The 20,627-nt window shown below is 31.7% G+C and overlaps 4 protein-coding genes across 9 annotated transcripts; 3 read left to right on the top strand and 1 right to left on the bottom strand.

Moving 5' to 3' along the window:
- Window positions 1–674: 674 nt before the first annotated feature.
- On the top strand, window positions 675–4,910 carry Cdc6 (Cell division cycle 6). 2 transcript variants are annotated; one of them, XM_074130642.1, is made up of 9 exons: window positions 675–1,031; window positions 1,761–1,820; window positions 1,901–2,100; window positions 2,184–2,350; window positions 2,436–2,682; window positions 3,405–3,540; window positions 3,657–3,844; window positions 4,385–4,525; window positions 4,619–4,910. In XM_074130642.1, the coding sequence occupies exons 1-9, from the start codon at window positions 830–832 to the stop codon at window positions 4,709–4,711; spliced, it is 1,434 nt and encodes a 477-aa protein (XP_073986743.1). In that variant the 5' UTR covers window positions 675–829; the 3' UTR covers window positions 4,712–4,910. The 2 variants fall into 2 exon arrangements, with proteins under 2 accessions (XP_073986743.1, XP_073986742.1); XM_074130641.1 differs by having other exon boundaries at window positions 677–1,031; window positions 1,758–1,820.
- A 383-nt stretch (window positions 4,911–5,293) lies between these two features.
- ath (ATP-dependent RNA helicase DHX33) lies at window positions 5,294–20,573 on the bottom strand. Of its 3 annotated transcripts, none has more exons than XM_074130637.1 (14): window positions 20,431–20,573; window positions 10,846–11,045; window positions 10,623–10,755; window positions 10,369–10,534; window positions 10,165–10,298; window positions 9,715–9,899; window positions 9,562–9,637; window positions 9,283–9,476; window positions 9,075–9,204; window positions 7,844–7,975; window positions 7,604–7,761; window positions 6,815–6,986; window positions 6,532–6,732; window positions 5,294–5,824 (listed from the first exon to the last, which is right to left on the bottom strand). In XM_074130637.1, the coding sequence occupies exons 2-14, from the start codon at window positions 10,980–10,982 to the stop codon at window positions 5,633–5,635; spliced, it is 2,010 nt and encodes a 669-aa protein (XP_073986738.1). In that variant the 5' UTR covers window positions 10,983–11,045; window positions 20,431–20,573; the 3' UTR covers window positions 5,294–5,632. The 3 variants fall into 3 exon arrangements, with proteins under 3 accessions (XP_073986738.1, XP_073986737.1, XP_073986736.1); XM_074130636.1 differs by lacking the exon at window positions 20,431–20,573 and adding an exon at window positions 11,219–11,245; XM_074130635.1 differs by lacking the exon at window positions 20,431–20,573 and having other exon boundaries at window positions 10,846–11,210.
- Window positions 11,262–17,915, top strand: LOC141455520 (lysosomal dipeptide transporter MFSD1-like). 3 transcript variants are annotated; one of them, XM_074130639.1, is made up of 12 exons: window positions 11,262–11,399; window positions 11,475–11,704; window positions 11,781–11,931; window positions 12,002–12,127; window positions 12,222–12,427; window positions 13,104–13,317; window positions 13,435–13,648; window positions 13,726–13,823; window positions 14,184–14,296; window positions 14,442–14,544; window positions 15,691–15,826; window positions 16,654–17,915. In XM_074130639.1, exons 2-12 carry the CDS (start codon window positions 11,563–11,565, stop codon window positions 16,684–16,686), a joined length of 1,536 nt encoding a protein of 511 aa, XP_073986740.1. In that variant the 5' UTR covers window positions 11,262–11,399; window positions 11,475–11,562; the 3' UTR covers window positions 16,687–17,915. The 3 variants fall into 3 exon arrangements, with proteins under 3 accessions (XP_073986740.1, XP_073986741.1, XP_073986739.1); XM_074130640.1 differs by having other exon boundaries at window positions 11,293–11,399; window positions 11,481–11,704; XM_074130638.1 differs by having other exon boundaries at window positions 11,332–11,704.
- Tim8 (translocase of inner membrane 8) lies at window positions 19,505–20,061 on the top strand. The gene is made up of 2 exons (XM_074130648.1): window positions 19,505–19,717; window positions 19,801–20,061. The coding sequence occupies exons 1-2, from the start codon at window positions 19,595–19,597 to the stop codon at window positions 19,969–19,971; spliced, it is 294 nt and encodes a 97-aa protein (XP_073986749.1). The 5' UTR covers window positions 19,505–19,594; the 3' UTR covers window positions 19,972–20,061.
- Window positions 20,574–20,627: the final 54 nt, after the last annotated feature.

The raw sequence follows: 20,627 nt of genomic DNA, 5'->3' as shown, positions 1-20,627 counted from the left end.
TTTGGCAGGTATCGCGTAAGTGGCTCCCCCTCACATTGGCCCAATTTTAGGTATTAGTAGCAGGCGTCCGCGACTAGAGAACCCTGACGCTCAAAAGCGAAATCCCTGCGACCTCTTCGTTATTCGATATTCTAAATTTCTGATAGTTTAATTCAATGATCATATTTTTTTTCTCGTAGTATGTATTCCTCAACATAAACAGGATAAAATACTGGTCTGGAATAAGAGTAAGCAAAGTTACTATTTCTACCCAAAATAAATTTAAGATTATTCGGTAATCTCAACATTCATAATTTTTTCTTTTTATTATTAATGATTATAAAATGATACGTCAACATTTGAGATTATTGGCGCCAGGAGCTTTTTCCAGTGCACTGCCGGCCTCCGGACAGTGTCCTCTTGTTACAGACAACACTGTCCAAAACTGGACAGAGCTGTAAGAAGCTTCCAGAAAAAGAAAATCTAAGGGCCAACGGCTGGATTCGAACCCGGGATCTCCGCGTGAGAATCCAATACGCTAACCGCATAGCTAATTCAATAGTTAATGGTATAACTATGCTTGAAAACATGAAAATTGTAAATTCAATCACAAAAGCAATTTACTTCATAATCTTGTGATGATTGTTTCGATTTATACAATCGATAGTCAATAGTATATTGATATGGCGGGCCCGGCAAGCTATCCCGCTTTTTTTATTTTAAAGAACAATAGAATTAGGTTACAGAACTTGTCATTGTCCTTCATAATTCTTTGGAACCGTTTCTATAAGTATCTTATAAGTATTTCAAATTTACGATAATTTATTAACATATTCGACAAGTGGCAAAAATGTCAAAACTTCAGACAACAATTCCTTTTCAACACCGAAAATCTAGTTCACTCATTACTAAAAAACAAGAAGAAAAAGAAAATTCTCATGAAGAAATTACCTGTGCAAAACATACTAAATCCCCAATTAAAATAAAGTATGACGGATCACCTATTAAAGAGAGAAATGGACAAAGACTTCTGAAACGGACCTCGCTTCAAGGTAATTTGATATTCATTTGTGAATTATATTTATTTATACTATACGAAGAGATATTAAGTTGAATTATAATTGAGAACATACTTCGTTCTTTATTTTTGTGGATATTATTTGTTTTTCTGAAAGCTATCCGCCAGAACTACAATTTTAATTCACTTTTTCAAAATAATCAAATTGTTAAAAATTTAATTTTGATAATTGATGTTTGTTGTGTTAGTCAAAATTTTTTCCTCTTATTACGACTTATGTTGGCAATTTATCTGGTGCAGTTTTAGGGAGATATAAGCCTGGTATTCATATCCCAAAGCTGTTCCAATTTGCATCCTTTTTTCTGCCAATTGTGTGCTGTAAGTTAATTTACCTTCTGTGCCACATTAACTCACTGGTACGTGATAATAAAAAGTTCTCCAATAGTTTGATTTTGGTTTCCTTAAATACTGTATCCCTGGCCAACATTGCCTAGTGGAGATGTGTTTGGATTACTGCATTGTGCTTGTTGAGATTCTGGATGTTGTAGCCAAGCTAGTCCTCCAGTCTCATAAGTTGTTTTACTTGCCTCTGTAGGATTATATATACAGGATATAACTCTTTGAAACCCTAGAGCCCGACCCTCTTTGTTATCTCAGTGGTTTATTTTGTACATAATCAGTTAAATCTTTAATAACCATAGAATTCCGTTAATGTAAAATATTCAAAAAGAATTTAATTTAAAAATTTGGTAATTTTTAGCAGATGAAAATGCCGAATGCAGTCCACCTAAACAAGAGCCTGGGCTAAAAACCTCAAGTAATGGTAAATAATTAATTTATTAGTGAAGAGATGGCCAAATATTAACATTTAGAAAATCAAACATTGAACTTTTTTTCTTTTAGAATTATTGCTTTCTTCGGCCATAAAAGCACTTCACTCCACGGTTCCTTCGAAGTTGCCTGGTCGTGAAGATCAGATTGAAAAAATTTCATCCATATTTTATGAGAGTTTAGATAGCAAAAAATCTTCCACATTGTATATATCTGGCCCTCCAGGCACCGGCAAGACTGCTTGTCTAAATTACATTTTACAACTTCCCAAGGTATTTTTGTTTTTAGTATTTGTCAAAATTAGTCATTTAAAGAAAACTGTATCTAATGAAAATTTATGCACTCTTCTTCTTAGATTTCTAAAGGATTTAAAACTGTATACATAAATTGTGCTGGAGTGAAATCATCTAATGCAGTGTATCAGAGAGTTGCTGACGAATTAGGTTTGAAATTGAAAGGAAGAACGGAAAAAACATTTCAGAGTGGAATATACAGTTATCTTTCATCGAATCACAAAATGATGTGAGTATATTTGACGATAGAAATTGATAATTTCAGTTGCAGTTATATTGCATTTATAATTACAAAAAAAGTTTGCTTGTTACAGTTTGCTAATTCTTGATGAAATTGACCAGTTGGAAAGTAAGAGGCAATCTACACTATATTCAATTTTTGAATGGCCATTGATACCTGATTCAAATATTGTACTTGTTGGGATTGCTAACGCTTTGGATCTTACTGATAGAGTTTTACCAAGATTAAAAGCTAAAATTAATTTTCAACCAGTTTTAGTACCATTTGCACCTTATTCAAAGCAACAAATTATAGATATTTTAAAGGAAAGATTAACAGAGGTAAGAAAATAATTTTTTTCATTTTTGTTTTATTAAATGTGGATTTTCTCGTCGACTTAGGTCGTTGGTCGGCAAACTGCATCTCGCCAGCCTAATGCGGCTCTTGGCTCCTTGAGTGTAAGGCTAAAATACCAGTGCAGGCGCGCACGTACATTGCAGTTAAAACTGCGTAGCTCATACGCAGAAGTCGGTTCTTCTGCCTGGGCGAGTCTGTTTTGAAGAAGTGGCATTAGACGGAGAGTAGGTGAAATTTCCAACTCTCTCGGGACTCAGACAAAGGAGATGCAAGGCCTTTGTTCACATTAGTGCTTATCAAGCATTTTAATATATACGCCTTCAATCTTTACAGTCTATAATTCTTTGGCGGATAGCCAATGCTTCATAATAAAAAAATTAAAGCCATTCTTTATGATCTACTGTACTATTTATCTAGTACCTCAGTTATCTTCTACAAAATTTCATTCTTATGTCTGTGGACTCTTAAATCCTATGATTCATCACATTTCTTTCTTGCATCTTCCAAAAAATCCTATTTATCGTCTGAAGCAGTGCTTCTCACGCGATTTCTTGGCAATGGAGGCCAAGCAAATAAATAATGCGATTGAGTATCGTTGGGTGATGACTCTTCTAACATCACTCTTGATCACAATACTGCTTTAACAGTTGCAACTTTCAAATAAATAAGAAGTCACGACTGTTTATTTGAAAAAAAATTGTTATAGGTAGGAGTAGAAAGTGTTTTAACTGGTGGAGCACTACAGTTATTAGCGAGTAAACTAGCTGCAATATCTGGCGATATTAGAAGAGCCCTGGACCTTGCTAGAAGAGTTATAGAGTTAGCTCGTAATAATGAAAAAGGTATTTGATAAAATTTTAAGCATTTTGATGAAAGCTTATAACAAGCATTTTTGGGTGACGGAGTAATTCTGGCATTACTTATTCGTATTATATTATTGAAATTTCTATCATTTCAGATGGAAAATCAGTGACGTTAGAAGAAGTTTTAACTGTTGTAAACAACGTGTATAGCACTTCGGCAACTTTAATATCCGATTCAAAGAACACAACTAGTGAGCCGTTTCCAATTCAACAAAAATTGTTAATTTGCACTGCCTTACTTATTAGACAGCAATCTAAATCCAAAGAATTAACTGTAGGAAAGGTATGTTTGATAGTTTTTGCTTCTTTTCTTCCTTATCTCTTTGACAGTCATCTTCTTTTTGTTTCCTCATAAACTGTAAGTTGAGTCCTTTAACAGATTTTTACTTTTGGTTTTCTCATTATAAAAATAATGTTTTGTCACATAAAGCGTTGTATCCAATTGTATCAAAAGTCGTCTTGTATAGTATCCTACTACATCCTCATCATCATTAATACAAGTGAATGTAGTTTCGTGTACAAAAATTAATTTATTAAGAAGTTCATGTACAAAAATATGAGTTGAAGATTTTATCGTAAAAATCATTTATGTCAATGTGCGCTAGGAGCCAGTCAGTTCTATGGTGTAGTGGTTGACGTAATGTGGGGCGCACCCCGTTTATAAATTTGAATATCCATTAGAATTAGAGAGAAGGCATGCTAAAAAGTGAATTAAACCTAATATGTCCAGCGCTAAAGATTATACTATATAACTTCACTATATTTTCTGTACTACTAAAATATCGTCCCAAGTTTTTTTAACTTTCTAATTTTAAATTTACAGCTACATGAAACCTACAAGAAAGTTTGCGAAAAACGAAATTTTAGCGCATTAGGTCTGTCCGAATTTCTATCATTAGCACAGTTAGCTGAATCACGTGGAGTAATCAAAATAAATGGAAAAACACAGAATAGATTATCTAAGGTGAGTAAAACAAGTTTAGTAATTTATTACCAAACTCATCATTTATGATCGTAAATCCTATTGGAAACTAAACAATAATTAAACATTTTTCAGGTTTCAATGCAATGGGATGAAAAAGAGGTTGCAAATGCTCTAAAAGATAAAGAATTACTTGCATCAATACTTCTGGACACTTCTTGCCTTTGATATTGGCTTTTTTTTTTTTATTAAAAATCATGGCACTTTGCACTTTTTTTACAATTTTGGCAACACCATCTAGAAACGGTTTTTAATGTTATAAATAACTTATTTATTGTGTTTAATTGTAACTAAAAAAGGGACGTTATTTTAATAAATTAAGTTTTTGGAATGTTTTCTTGACAATAAAGCGTAATCATATTATTTATATTTTGTTTTTATTAAAAAAGTGAGTAATCATAGGATAATTAAAAAAAAAAAGAAATTAGCTATCCAAACCTGCTCAACACTTTCTCCAGAAAGAAATCTGCATAACATACAAGGATTATGTTTTTATGCATCCTTTTTAAGGATAAGACAGCTGATTAACTCCTTCATTAATGTCTCCTGAAAAGAACGGAGTGAAATGAGCATTTAGCAAAATAGGTCTGAATTAGAAAAGAAGCAAGATTATTTGGATGGGTTAGAAGAATCTCTGTAACATCTCTTCTAAGCAGGATACAGGGACTGATTTTGACCATGTTTTGAACTATATGAAATAAATAAATAACATAGGTATTCAAACAAAAATTAACAAAACAAACAAAAACGCCCAATTAATACATTTTTTTTTTCTTGTAAAAGGTATTTACATTAAATATATATATATTTTAATTTAAGGTGCGTCAACACCTGTGATTATTGGCGCCCGGACATTTTAATTCTTTTTTTTCCACTAAAGATAATACTGTCGATCACAAGACGGCAAAAAAAATATTAAAGTGGCAGTAAACCTGGCTTTCGACCTGAAACCACAGGCTTACAACCGGTCCAACTGCTAACATTAACAAATTTAATTTTAAAAAAATTATACAGAAATCTTAACATCAAAATAATCGCATATCTTGATTTTGAAATGTACAATAAGCCAGAAATATTTACAGATTCTTTTCAGTCTACAGTTAAGCTGATTAATTTCAGATTCATTGGCGAGATACGATGTAGCCATTCTGGATCGATGGGAGTCACATATCGCATGTAACATTTACCAGTTTGCACCAATTCACTATACATTACTAATTGCGGTAAAGATCCATGTAACACCGATGATGGGTGTATGCCCACTGTTTGTCTAGTGCCAATCTGTAATTAAATTTAAAAACAATATTATATTAACTATAAATTGAACGAATGAATTACATTATTTGAATAAAACTTAAACTTTTATCGAAATATGTTACTTTAAAAAGGTTAATTTTTCAAACTAAGTGACTCTCGGAGAGAAGCACAAGCACTTTTTTTTTAATAGCCTAAATTCTTAAATTTTTCCTCAATCCCTCTTCTAATGTTCCTTTCCTAACTGCTTTAGCTTTTAAAGCGCTTTCTTTAAGCCCACTTCAGTCAAGCTCTCTCACTCTTTATCTTTTGAAGCACATTATACATTAAATATACTAATTGCTTTTTCTTTTCTTTTTTTTAACTTTGCCTTTCTCTAAACATTCCTTTTGGCGGCCAGAAGTTTTGTTACTAGTATCCAAATCTCTGTTACTTACATTTCTCTAAGGGGCGCAGCCTAAAGTTGGACTAATAAATTAAATCATAGTCCTAATAAATACAAGATTACTCACAGATATCAAAAAATTACAATCCTCATTACACTACACTGAACTTGCCTCTTTTTTAGATGACTTACAATCCCTTAAGACAGTTGACTTGAGACTTTTAAATTTATTAACGTGATCTTGAATACATCATGTATGTTTTTCGTTGATTACCCTAACAGTTGGGCTTCATTGATTTACAATTTTATTATGAAATAAAAATCAATAACATGAATCTTCGTTACTTACCGTTATATATTTTTTATCTCTTTGAAGTTCAGCTATATTCATAAAGAATCCAGTGAGAAGGCACTGTCTAAGAGCATCAAAATCTTGACCACAAGATGACACGGAGATATTACATTTACGGCATATATCTCCCAGTTGTTTTCTCACTTTAGTAGCATATTCTAAATTTCGACTACTTAAAAAATTTTCGTAACACCATGCCTAAAATATATGTTTTTTTTTTTCTTTAGATATACTTCTAAATGTAAATGGTTTTTAATATTTTTCTTTCAGAAATACTCACTTGTTTTGTAGGGGTATTTTTGTATCCTCGAAATATATTCAGTAAAGTGACATGATCACCATAAGACGATGCGAATTTGGACTTTGCTGCTGCAGCTTCATCACGTTTCGCTAAGTTGTTTACAAAAATACTTTCACCTGATAATACAGAAATTACGCTTAACACTTCTTCCCTGAAAAGAAACAAATAAAAATGAATATTTCACTAAAAACTTCCCTTTGTTAATAAACATTACAATCTTTATGTATTTAAATGATGTAGAGTAGATAAATGACTTGGAAAGATACCGTATTTGTCACAATTCCACATCAGAAAGTATTTTATTAAACGGTTTACTTTTTCTAGATTTTTTTCACTTTTCTGGAATTTTTTTTTTTTTTTAAAGTGGCCCCTAAGATTTTCTCTTAGCTTCGTATACTCTACGATTAGACACATTAGATCTAAAAATGTTATTAGAATAATTTTCTATGAAAATTCCTTTTAGGGTATTTTGATGAAAGAAGACTTACTGTTTTAAAAAATCGTAGCTGGAAAATCGTCGAAATTTGTAGTTAAAGGAAGTCATGAAAGAGTTCACTTTCATTTATAAATTGTATATAGTAATTACTATAATTTTAGTTAAGTTTCGGTAATTCTTTTAGTTCAAACTTTTGATTTTATTCTAATGTAACGTATTTTTAAGAAGTGATTTCCTGAATGTGTAAACGAATTCTATGTTTTGAACTTAGCATTTGTCTTCATTCACCACCAATTAAGATGCTACTAAGAAAATTCTGTTTTTCTACTTACAAACAACCAAATTCATTGGCTGACAAGATAACTTTACTGAATCTTGGTTCAAGAGGGAATAGTGCCATCTGTTTGCCTAAAGAAGTTAATTGCGGTCCATCGTCACCAATCACCACTGCACCAAGAGCCTTAAGTTGTTCTAACCCTTCTAGAATTAACTTTTAAAAATTTAAATTTAATTAACATTTATTAATTTAAAAAAAATATATATCTCGAAATTAGTTTAATTTGAAATCTTACCTCTTTTGGAGGTTTATCCAGAAAATCAAAATTCAAACAGTTAATTTTGAGGACTAATAATTGAAGAATGACACTCGACAGATTGCTTCTTAAAATTTCAGGCACACTATTCTTTACCATTGAATCAAAATCCTGAAAGATATAATTATGATGAAATTTTTTTTTTTACTTTTATTTTTTAAGAAACTTTTGTCAGTTATGTTTATGTGACATTTCAGAAACCCCACATTGACTACAGAATTTTAGGCAGTGTTTATAGCAATGATTACTTAGACCATAATATTGTAAATCTGATGAGAAGTAATGTTATTTCTCAGTCAATGATGTGGCTTTTGAATTCAATTCTTGTATTGGATTTGTGCGGATATCATGGCGGATTGGTGCTTGGATAACACTCAAAAGTATAAAAGAATCGAGGTGACAGATCAACTGCTGCCATTCAATGTTTTGTACCTTTTTTAGTTCAAAGTATCGTATAATTAAAATCTACTCTTGTTAGGATTTATAGGACACATAAAAGTAGAATTAAGTAAAAAGTAACCAGTGACTCATGTCGTTTAACTTTCAAAGAAACGACACTGGGATTAATTGTACCCTACGTATAAATGTATGATCGACCAAAATAGCACTGATAATTATTACAGCTAACTCTGACTGAAAAGCTGCGACCATGATTTACCAAACTATTATTCTTGGATTGGTCCCTCCACTTTGGCTTCTTTCAATTTTTCAAACGTGTAGCTGCCAAAGTACAGGCTCAGTAACTAGTAAGTAGGTGGAAAGTATAAGACAGAAATCTACACTTATTTCATAACTAATCTTAAATGGTAACTTGGGTAAACGATTGACCTAAAGGCCCTCTTACTGGTCACTGAAGAAGAATATGCATTTTATGGCCAGGCAGTGAATAGCCAGGTAAATTTTATCAAACAGAAAAGGAAACAGCACGTTTTCAGTTAAAAGAGCTCTTCAGGGAGAAAAAAATGTACTCAAGTTTTGCTGAAAAGCATCCCTCTAGATTCCAAAGCCTAATAAAGTCGCAGTTCTGACGGCTAAGTGGAAAATTTAATGGAGGCAGCAATATAATATAATAGCTTAATATAATACGTAAAGAGGCAGCACTTCACATTTGAAAAACAAATTGTATTAACAAACGATTAAAGATATTGATGGGCGACCCTTCAATTATATAAAAATAAGAAAAATACTGATGAAACAAGTTGAAACTTACTAATTTCGTATAAGCTCTGTAACAGATACCGGCAGTCTCCCGTCCAGCTCGCCCTGTTCTCTGCCAAGCCTGGGCCTGAGAAATTTTATGCACTTTAAGTACATCAAGGCCAGTAGTGGGATGATGAATCCTGAAATTAAACTTCTTACATATTATGCAGAATTTTTGGTAATCAATAGCAGAATAGAATTGAATAATTTATCATTACTTTTGCTTAACCATTCCACTATCGATGACGAATTTTATTCCACTAATCGTAACAGACGTTTCCGCAATATTAGTGCTTATTATGACTTTCCGTGTGCTTTGTGTAGAGGGTTGGAAAACTTCCAGCTGCTTCGAAGCAGCCAGCGCTGCATAAAGTGGATATACTTTTAAAGCCGGCCCAGGGCAAAGTGGATCCTATTTATAAATTTGTCAAATAGTTCCTTTGAAATTGTTATTTCATTTAATAAATAAAAAATAATTTAGCTTTAATAACTGTTACCTTAGCTATTGATCGAACTCTGGCAGTCATAGCTTCAATTTCTTCTTGCCCCGTCAAAAAAACCAAAATATCATGTCTGCAAAAATAATAATAGTTTTATGACTATCTGAGTTATTAATTTCAATGAGTTATTAAAACCAAAATATATTTTACTTTGCTGGCGCTTCTTTGTGGATTTGGAAAATTGTAACAAGACATGTATAATTGTAATCATCCTGAGGATCTGCTGTGTGACGTACTTCAACTGGATATTGGCGACCTTCGATATACACAATGGGAGCGTCATCAAAATATTTACTAAAGTGATCTACGTCCATCGTCGCAGACATTATAATAATCTGAAAAATAATTTTAATCAAATCAAGAAGTTGTGTATGCTTCAGGAAGAAAAGGGCAGGCGACTTTTTAAGCCCTGATTTTGATATCTCAAAAGTAATTTTTCACGGATTGTTTTTTCGATAGTCATTAATGATTGATTTGTGTGACTCCTGCTCGGCGCCTTTGCTCTGGCCCCTTCTACCCTTACTTGTTATTACATTCTGCAATTAAAATTAACGTAGATTTTTTCATTATTAAGAATCAATTGTAAAAATTAAAATATACCTTCAACGGTTTTAAATTGCTGGCGATTCTTTTCTTTTGAGCTTCTTTAACAATGCCAAATAAAACATCCGTATGAATCGTCCTTTCATGGGCTTCATCAAGAATAATAAAACTATAAGATTTTAACGTTTCATCTGGAAATATTTTAAAAATAATTTAAGAAGCAAAAACGAAGTACTTAACTTTTAAATTTGAAATAAATACCCTTCATTGCTTCCCTCAAAAGCATCCCATCGGTAACATATTTCACTTTCGTTTGTGGAGATGTTACATCTTCGAATCTCACACTGTAACCAACTTCGTCACCCAAACCACATCCCATTTCCTGTGCAACTCTTTGTGCCACAGTAATTGCAGCAACTCTTCGGGGCTAATTATTACATAGAAAGCAAAAAAGGACCTTAGATCAATTACTTAAGAGCAAAAACCAATCAATAAAACATCATTCAATATAATACCTGTGTAATTCCGACAATACCATCACTTTCCATTTTCAATTCATGGATATACTGTGGTATTTGCGTAGTCTTACCACTACCCGTTTCTCCTATTAGAATTATTGTCTTATGTTTCTCAATTTCCATTAATAACCTAATAAAAAAATGTTCAGCTCAACATCTCATAAGACCAATAATAAAAACAATTTTTTTTACAATAATGAAATGGCAAAAATGTACTTACTTCTTTCTTACTCTAAATATGGGCAATGACTTTCTTTGGCATTCAAGAGAAGTAAAATTTGGACGAACTGGATGTGGATGATAGGCTCTTTTAGGCCTACTGTTGATTGTAAAAGGAATTTGAGGTGGCCTTTTCATTGATTCAACGGAGAATTCAGCAAATGAATAGATCACTCCCGTAGTCTTCCAGTAATGTGGACACTGGAAGGCAAGAAAGCTGTCAATAAGTAACCTTCTACTCTGTTGCACGCTAGATGTTGAGATTCGATCATAACCTAACGTGCTCGATATATGTGCTGTAGTGTATATCGATATAGTGCAGTGTGAGTGTAGAGTGTACATGTACATGCATCATATACATATACATAACATACCTCATACTTCATAATTACCTATCAGCTGAAACATATCTTATCAGCTGATTTGTGTGTCAACAAGGAGCTATCTTCTGGTGGGGATAGACGCGGAGGAATAGTGATGAGTGAGTAGTGTTTGTTGCTTTGTTAATTCCTAGGACTAGTGTGGGTGGCAGAATTACTTATTTTGTGTTTTTATGTATGTATTGCTTTGCAATAAGTGTTCTAATTAATCTAGCAACATAAATGAATATGCCCTTATTCGAAAAACTAGTTATAGATTGAATTTTGCGGATTAAGCAGCAGATCTCTCGTTAATTTATATAATTTTGGTTAACCCCCCACAAAAACAAAAAAAAACGATGGACCCAGTTATTGAAGATGGAGATTCAGATTTTTCAGCCGAAACTGAGTTCAGAGGTGGTGGAGATGAAGGAATATGTTCTCCAAGAGGAAGATGCATAAGATATTTAGCTTTATTTTTCATGTGCTTCCTAGGATTTGGTATGTTTTCGTTGTAATACTTTTTTGTATACATAATTATTTTTAATAGAAGCATATTGTTATTATTTTTGTTTAGGGTCTTATTTTTGTTTTGACAATCCTGGAGCATTACAAGATCTAATTACCAAAGATATGATGTTATCTACTACACAATTTTCATATTTATATTCCTTCTATTCCTGGCCAAACACAATTCTCTGTTTTGTTGGAGGGTTCTTAATTGACAGGTTTATTTTAATTTAGAAAAAATTTGGATTTTTTATTTTTTATTTGTGTATTGAATTTTTATTTTTTTAGGATATTTGGCATCAGAATTGGAACTGTACTGTACGCTCTAATAGTATTTATTGGACAGCTAATATTTGCACTTGGATCTCTTTTAGATTCTTTTAATGTGATGTTACTTGGAAGACTTGTCTTTGGGTAAGTTTGTTTTGTTTTTTGTTTAAGGATGATTTAATTTGTTTACGGATTATTCAAGTGTCTATTATTATTTGTAATGTCATTGTATCAACAGAATAGGTGGTGAATCATTGGCAGTAGCTCAAAATTATTATGCAGTACTTTGGTTTAAGGGCAGAGAATTGAATATGATATTTGGTCTTCAACTCAGTTTTGCTAGAGTGGGATCTGCTGTTAATTTTATTACAATGGGACATTTATATGATCTAATAAATCAGTATTTTAAAGGACGAGAAGCACTTGGAGTAACTTTGCTAGTAGGTCAGTTAATTGTACGGTTTTGTAAATTTAATATTTTTACAAATAAAATAAATACTGCTTCAAGTTTTTTTTTTATTTAAATTGTTGTAGATATATACATAACTTTCTTTTAATTCAATTTGTTAAAAGCTCTTTATAGATGAGAGTTGGTTTCCATATGGGTTCATTGTGTAGTGTAACTGTAAATTTGAGGTAATCCAGCATTCCCCTAAAAAGAATCGGTATGAAAAATAAAGATAGCAATATGAAAACTAAAAACAAAAATTATTATTTCGGGGTTCTCAGGTGCGATTATAAAGTATTCTCTGTATTGTTTTGATTGGTACCACTATTTAAAAACAGACCAATGAAAAATGGCTAATTTGCAATGTCCATAAGACCGAGAAAGAAGAGTGGAAAGAAACTAAATGGGCAAAATACAGACCTAACTAAAAATCTTAGAGCGTTCTAACTATAACCCACTAACATTCATTTTTATGCAGTGAAACTTAAGACAAATACATTATGTGGTGTATTTTTGTTTTTTTTTGCTTGAAATAGAATTGGAACAAGTGCTTTAAAAGAAAAGTTGTAACTTCTTCTCACAACAGTTATTCTTTTTAACTAGCCGTGATTTTTGCGAATAATTGTTTATACTTGTCAATTTAAAAACATTTCAATTCCGTTTATTTTTCAGCATCGATCACTTGTGTGATATCATTTCTATGTGCCTTATTTTTGGCATGTTTGGACTTTAAAGCAAGAAGTGGAGATAATGGTGAGGCGAAAAAATCCAACAAAGAAGTTGTCAGTATTACAGATATGAAAGATTTCTCACCCGCGTTCTGGCTTATTACTGTTATTTGTGTAGCCTATTATATAGCCATATTTCCGTTTATCGCTTTGGGAAAGTAAGTTAATTCTTTGGAATTTATTAATATAACGAAGTATTAAGAAATATATTAAAAAAATAAAAGACTCATTTCTACTTAAATGACTGAAATTTAAGTAAATTGTTTGTTTTCCAGGGTCTTTTTTATTAGAAAATTTGGTTTTAGCAGTTCTGAAGCAAATTTTGCAAATAGTTTCTTATATTTGATTTCGGCGGTTGCATCCCCAATTTTAGGACTTCTGGTGGACAAAACTGGATGGAACATATTCTGGGTATTTGTGTCCACGTTATGTACAATTGGTGCTCATTTACTATTGACATTTACATTTCTTAATCCTTTTATTGCTATGGTAAGAAATATCATTTTACGCGAGTTTATTATATACAATACTTTTTTATAAAGATTAATTTAATATTTTCGTTTTAGGCGATCTTGGGTTTAGCGTATTCTATGTGTGCGAGTTCTCTATGGCCGATGATTTCTCTTGTCATTCCAGATTATCAGCTGGGCACCGCTTATGGGATGTAAGTTCAGATAGTATTCCTTTAGTAAAAGGTCACAAAATGTCCATAATAAGTCTTTCTCCATTTTAATCTCGAATCTCGTTTAATGTTTACCAAATACAAGTAAATTTAATTAATTTGTTATTTTATTCCAAAAAAAAAAAAAAGGAATTTTATGCTAATCATTGATGCTATTAGGTTATTTTATTTATTCGTATCTTTTCATATGTTCTTTCTTTTTTTTATCTATTACGATTTCTTCTGTCATATGTATGTTTAAATGAAAAATTCGTAGTAGTTTATTTTCAACATACTCGCTTAAACGATTGAAAGAGCACAAAATATTTCTTTTGTAACTGAAAATATATCTTATATTTACAGAGCACAGGCATTGCAGAATTTAGGTTTAGCAGTGGCTACCATGCTTGCAGGAATGGTTGTGGACTCCGGTGGTTATCTTCTCTTAGAAATGTTCTTTTTGGCGTGGCTATTCGGTAAGTTTAAAAGAAATCTCTCTAAAAAAAAAAAATAATCTTAATGCGATTGTTCTATTAAGTGTACTCTAACTTTATACTTTTAATGTCATATTTTTCGTACATTTTTGTACTCAAGAAAGTAATATTTTTTTATGCTTTACAGTTTCCTTAATGGCTTCCCTAATAATGTGGATCTACGACATCAGAACAACCGGTGTACTGAATATGACTGTTGCCCAAAGAACCGCTTATGAAAACTCTAAGGCGTATGTGTTTTAGAATAATCATTTTAATCAAAACTATATTTAAAATTTTAATGAAGTTTCCATATGTTTTATTTTTAAATTCTGTTTAATTTTTTAATGACTCCTTAATTAACATTCATGAATATTGAGGATCATTACTCTATTCAGAGACTGAGGCTGGAAACATAGTGGAGCGGCGAGCAAAGCGGCGATGATAGCGAAGAGCAAAGCGGCAAAAACAAAAACTAGAAATAGATTGAGTTGCTCTATCTTCGCTTTGCTCGCCACTATGCGCGGTCCCATATGTTAACTTGTGTTTGATTTCGTTGCTTCGCTCTTCGCTATCAGCGCCGCTTTGCTCGCCGCTCCACTATGTTTCCAGCCTAAGAGAGTTTCCCAAATTGCTAAATCAAATAGTCAATATTATTTCAGCAACACTTAACCCTTTTGGGCTATCTGTTAAGTTTTGTTCGTGTTGTTAGGCTGGGATACCCGTAGATACGCTAAGATGCCTGAAGGAATGCTTAGTCCACTTCCACCTAGGAGGTTCCATTTATATGGGGGTTTGGTGCAGAGAATTTGATTTAAACTACGTTTCTGTCACATACTAGACTGACTCTGTCAGAGATTTTAGAACAGCAATACTAATGAAGTATCGATTCAGTTTTCGTTTGCAATTAAAACTACAATCTTTTTTCATACTCAAACCTTATAAAATTCAGTGAAAAGTAATTTTCCATTTCAGTTTTGTCTTTGATTCCTAAATTTGAAAATCACGCATTAATAGCTCTAGCTATTAGTTCCTATCGTTTATCAAAGTTAGAACGATGTATCCCCTTCTACCAGTAATTAAACATTAAGCTAATTACGTAAAGCCCTGACAGATATCTTAAGAGCTCTGGAAAACCCAGTGTCTTCAATTTTTAGCTGAGAATATGATTTAAGGTCGATTGCCATATGAGATCAAAGGAGAAAAAAAAAGACTTGGAGCTAACTGTTGTTGCTTAAATCCAAAGAATCTTGTAAATGTAGTGCCCTTCTATATTTACATTTATTGAAATTTATACGTTTAATTTTTAAAAAATGTTTAATACAAATCGTATCAATTCTAGTAAGAAAAAATAGCATGAATGTTTTTCATAACAGATTATTATTTGTTTCTTTCAGAACTTCGAATGAGGATACTGAAAGTCTTCTCAGAAGACAATCTGTGAATGAGACTGAGGAGTGTGAAGAAGTTACCCAGCCACAGACAGTAGATCAAATTAGAAATAGATATTTATCAAGAGTAGGTCAAATGAATGTAAGTATCGCCAACATTGTAGATTGTTAGTTAATCTTTTGTAAATAATATTAAACTATTTGATGAATAAATTGAAAGTTTGTTCGTTGTTACTATTTACGTTGTAATGGTTGGCTTAACAAAGTTTAACCTAGCAACGTAAACAAGCTAAACTGTTGATAATCTGGGTTTATTTAACCTGGGACAGATATACATATATTAGCAATTTGTTTATATATAGAATTGTAACTTTGAATTTTTTTCGCGAATATATTTTCCGTTTTTAGTTAATACTGACCACACAAAATATACCACACATATGCACACACAAAATTTGTCAATGAAATTTGTTTTAATGACTCTTAAATATGACATTTTCTGTGTAGACTCACTCGGAAAGTTGGAAATCTTCACGATCGCTAGGCGTTCTCTTACTTTTTCTCACATTCTATTTCAGAAGTGCTTTGTCATTTAAAATGGGAAGCAGTTTTTTTTTTTAGGCTTAATTTTAATCGTAATACACTTGGACCTATTTGATACAAGTGAAAATACCACTTTCTCAATCATGAAAGCGTTTGTGTCCTTTAATAACAAATCGTTTACTTTTAAGCTCCGATACGTTTTTGTTATTAATAAATTGAATTTCTTACCATATTTAAGCACCATATTTAAGAGAACATTAAACTAATTATAGTATACAAACAATTAATTATTTATCTGTACGATATAGATATGCGATCAAAACAATATAATATAAATTACTTTCTTTTTTAATACAAGTAAATACGAAATTATTTTTTTAATGACCATAAATTGTTATTTATATTTTATTCTTGATTTGATTTCAGGTGCCTGGGCATCTTGTTAGGGCGCTTAGATAATTTTTATTGTATAACATACCAAGTAATATCTGTCTTGTACATTTAACGATTAGGTCATCTCCTATGTGATAGTATTGATAGATAGATGTGATAAGTATTATTTTCCATTCTTTATTTATTTTTGTTTATAAGGAATTATTATTATTATTATGTTCCTGGGTATTTCAGTAGTGTTATGAAGGTAATCGACTTGGCCACAGAGTGGAAGAAAGACAAAATTAAAATGTACAAGAGACGCGCAAGTTTCTGTTATAGGATACTCAATTCTTGTTGTGTCCAACCAAACCGACCATCTTCTATACAGTTTACATGATGTCTTAGGGAGCGCTGATTGCTTACAAATGCATTGCAAGATGGTCTTTCGAAAAAAGACATTGTGGCTATTATGGTATAACAGGATGAATGTTATCTGTGTTCAGCTTGAACATTTTTTTTTTTTGCTCAGCTTTTGATTTTTCCTGGTCTTTTTACGTTTAGTTTTTAGTGTCCTCTCGTTTAGTACATTTACTCGATTGTTAGAACTGTGTTGTTATACTTGTACTTAACTACAATGATTGACTTATTGTGAGAAAAATATTCTATTCCTTTCTTTTGCAAGTCCAGATCTGTATACCTCTTTTCCCCAACAAATGGGTCGTATTTCGTGCCAACTTGTTGCTTCTGTAGTAACTTATCTGCTGGTCATTAGTATCGACCATGAATTTGCTTCTACTTACATTCGTTTTAAAGATCTTTCTTCTATTTTATTAATGCAGTGTACACCTAGGGAATTTTTTTGACATAGAAGTGTTTAGTTAAAAAAAAAATTGCTTGAACGAGTCCTCCGCCTTTTTGTATGGCTCTGCAATCCTAGTGATCTTTGTTCTTGTATTCGAGGATATAATCTCATTGTTTTGGCTTAAAGGGTGTGCTTATTCTTTTGTGTGCCATTTTAATTTCTGGAGTTTGGTATTTGACTATTTAAGAAATCCAAAACGGCAAGTCAGATAAAGGATGACGTTCGTATTGATAGCCGTAATATTTACATCAGATTACCTCTTCTGTTCAAATATAATCGTGCTCTAAATTCATTTTCCATTATTATCATTATTATTAGGAATTATTTTATTACATTAAACTTTTCACGCTATCGCTGAGCAAATTATTTTTATTATATATATTGTAAAAAGTATCTTTACTATTTAAATTGAATGCATGTTTTATTTTGGAAAGTGTGTGATGACCAATAATTAATTGTATGTAGATGTAATATTTTACTTTTTTTCAATATTGATAATTCATTTTTTGACTGCATTTATTAGGTATTAATAAAATGTAATTTTGATGCAGTTTTAACCAAGTTGTTAATGACATTCATTTCATATATTTAAATTGATAAATTCAAAAAATATTCATAGTATCACAGCATTTGTTTATTATAAGAAATTTGTATAAAATATAAAATTGAATGTTTATTTATAAATAATGTTAATTTAAGTTAAAAACTATGATGTAAGTTTTTTTATTTAGAAAATGAGAGCATTTCTCTTTTATAAATTTAGATTTCTAAGCTGTTACCATAAAAATCCGAAATATATATTTTTTTTATGTATATACACATGGTTTTATTAATATTATAATTCTTTAACAAAAGGATCAAATTGGAGCAAGAATCGATTAATCGGAGCCTATGCTCTTAGATTAACCTTGCCTATGCTAAATTTCGTAAATTCTTCAAGGCAAAAATTCATGAAAATAATAGTTGCATCCAATTCAACCTCATCAAGAAGTGTTTGTATTAAGAGGTAGTGATACCATCTGAGCCTATCATTAAAGCGCTGATGCACATATTTTCAACTCAAAAATGGTTTGGTAATGGCTTGAAATATTCAGCGAAATTATTCGCTTTATAATTAATGGTCACCGTAATTTGGGTGCTAGGGTCTATAAAGTAGCAGGATTTGAAGAGGCTGTCCCCTAGCGCCCTGCTGCATCTCTCCTTAAGGGACCCAAAAAAACCCTTCGGTGGGTTAACCGAAGGTTAGAAATCAGAACGTAGCCAACAACCCACATCTCACTAGGAGGTAGAAGGGGACCTTGATTTACTTAAAAAAAACAAACCTTTTTTTCATAGAGCCTTAGTAAGGAACAGACTGATGACCATTTTCGAGCTGTGATTTATTCGGACAATATTGATCTATTAGGGAATACTTATGAGCAACTTAATAGTGATAGGAACAATACGTCTCAAAGGCATGAATATTCGAATTTTTAAAATGAAGATAGTATGGTTACTTTGACTAGAACAACTGAAGTCATTTTTTTGATCTGGATGGTTGTGTTGACTAGAGGAGAAAGAAGGCTAAAAGTATATTCTTACAGATCTAGTAAATACTGTACTCGAAAGCAGAAGTTGTTCAATGTGCTAATACGATGTTGAAAAGGATGGTGACATTTCCTATGCTCTTTTACGAATCTGAAAATAGCTGATAGAGATGTATCTTAAGCGTATCCTTAACAGAACTCCGGTAAATCTAGAATTAAGTGAATATATAGACTTATATAAAACATTTTTCTCTTTCTGCGAGGCACAGTTTGCATTTCGATTGAAAATAAATTTTTACTTCGTTATCTAAGCAAGGGCGTGGAATTGGGACAATTTAGGGGAAAATGATTGGGCATACAATATTTTTCTATCTGCTAAACGATATATATATATTCCTTATTCATTCGGACTTTCTATTTGGTAAGCTAGCAACCAAAAGGTTTTATCCTTATTCTAAATTATAACGATACTAGCAATTAAGTATTATCGATTTCAAAAATAATATCGAGTTTATTAGGTTTCAATATGGTTATAAAGGCATGCGTATCAGTTAAGAAACAGTGATACAACTATTGAAGACAAAAGTTTACTTTCTAGAATAATATGAGCGACTTATATTCAGGCAGCGATCTTACTAGTCCCTCTAGTCTGCCCGGAAAAGAAACAGATGCTGAATTACAACAGTTTCTACTTGTTGAAAGAGAAAAAGCAAAACTTCAAGCTCAGGTTATATTTTACATTCAGCTGTGATTTTAGTTTATCTTTTTTTTTATAAAGCATTATAACTTCATTTTACTTCCATGTTTTAGATTCATGAATTCAGTGATATATGTTGGGATAAGTGTATGGATAAACCAGGAAGCAAATTGGACAGCAGGACTGAAACTTGCCTTGTAAATTGTGTGGACAGGTTTATAGATGTGTCGTTATTGATAACAAACAGATTCTCACAGATGCTTCAAAAAAATGCGGGATATTAAGCTAATGTGGGATAATCGTTGTATCATTGTTTCTTACTTCTTTTTTTTCTAAAAAATACTTAATAGTTGAATAAATTTAGTCGTTTTGTATTATTAGTTTATTCATTAATGATTTCAGTAATCCTTGACCTTTTTTTATGTGAAAGAATTGAAACAAATTGTAAAAGATATATTTATAAATATTTAACCAATATAACCATTTTTGAATAGTTGATAATATGGTTTGGTTCACACAGCTTGACTATATCGTTCATTTACGGATGAAAATCCAAAAACCGGTCAGAAAAAATGTGTTTGCTTTAACTAATTAAAGTCTACGATGTTAGTTGGATAGGTTTAGTACATAGTTTCTGATCTTAGTAGATCAGTAGTAGAAGGTAGTTTAAGAAGACAAGGAATACCCCCTAAAAAACTTCAAAATCCTAAACATGTTCAACAAATTTATAATAAGGTTCGAACCTGTTAATTCTTCAATCCCCGAAGGCTTGGAAGAGAAATGAATTGTTTATTATTACTTCAATTATTTTTTCTGACCACACTATTTTGAAATATGCTGTGACAACTTTAAAATGTACATCTCCTAGTTGACCAGTTCGACTACTATGCCGCGGAGTTAAAGGTAATTCACTAAAATAGATACACAAAAATAGAACACT

This window comes from Rhodnius prolixus, unplaced genomic scaffold (genome assembly GCF_049639745.1).
Source record: "Rhodnius prolixus isolate KJV_2025 unplaced genomic scaffold, Rpr scaffold_4, whole genome shotgun sequence".
NCBI classification, from domain to species: Eukaryota; Metazoa; Arthropoda; class Insecta; order Hemiptera; family Reduviidae; genus Rhodnius; species Rhodnius prolixus.
The sequence above is the reverse complement of the archived record's forward strand: the minus strand, read 5'-3'. Positions and strand labels throughout refer to the sequence as shown.

Excerpts from the sequence above, each read along its gene's own strand:
- ath (XM_074130635.1), bottom strand. The coding sequence starts at position 11,192 with ATGTACATGTACACTCTACACTCACACTGCACTATATCGATATACACT. Across the intron at positions 9,477-9,561 it reads GAGTTCGATCAATAGCTAAG|GATCCACTTTGCCCTGGGCC; the intron begins GTAACAGTTATT and ends ATTTATAAATAG. Across the intron at positions 9,205-9,282 it reads AGTGGAATGGTTAAGCAAAA|GATTCATCATCCCACTACTG; the intron begins GTAATGATAAAT and ends GTTTAATTTCAG.
- LOC141455520 (XM_074130639.1), top strand. The coding sequence starts at position 11,563 with ATGGACCCAGTTATTGAAGATGGAGATTCAGATTTTTCAGCCGAAACT. Across the intron at positions 12,128-12,221 it reads CTTGGAAGACTTGTCTTTGG|AATAGGTGGTGAATCATTGG; the intron begins GTAAGTTTGTTT and ends TTGTATCAACAG. Across the intron at positions 13,318-13,434 it reads CCGTTTATCGCTTTGGGAAA|GGTCTTTTTTATTAGAAAAT; the intron begins GTAAGTTAATTC and ends TTTGTTTTCCAG.
- Cdc6 (XM_074130641.1), top strand. The coding sequence starts at position 830 with ATGTCAAAACTTCAGACAACAATTCCTTTTCAACACCGAAAATCTAGT. Across the intron at positions 2,683-3,404 it reads TAAAGGAAAGATTAACAGAG|GTAGGAGTAGAAAGTGTTTT; the intron begins GTAAGAAAATAA and ends AAATTGTTATAG. Across the intron at positions 4,526-4,618 it reads CACAGAATAGATTATCTAAG|GTTTCAATGCAATGGGATGA; the intron begins GTGAGTAAAACA and ends AACATTTTTCAG.
- Tim8 (XM_074130648.1), top strand. The coding sequence starts at position 19,595 with ATGAGCGACTTATATTCAGGCAGCGATCTTACTAGTCCCTCTAGTCTG. Across the intron at positions 19,718-19,800 it reads AAGCAAAACTTCAAGCTCAG|ATTCATGAATTCAGTGATAT; the intron begins GTTATATTTTAC and ends TCCATGTTTTAG.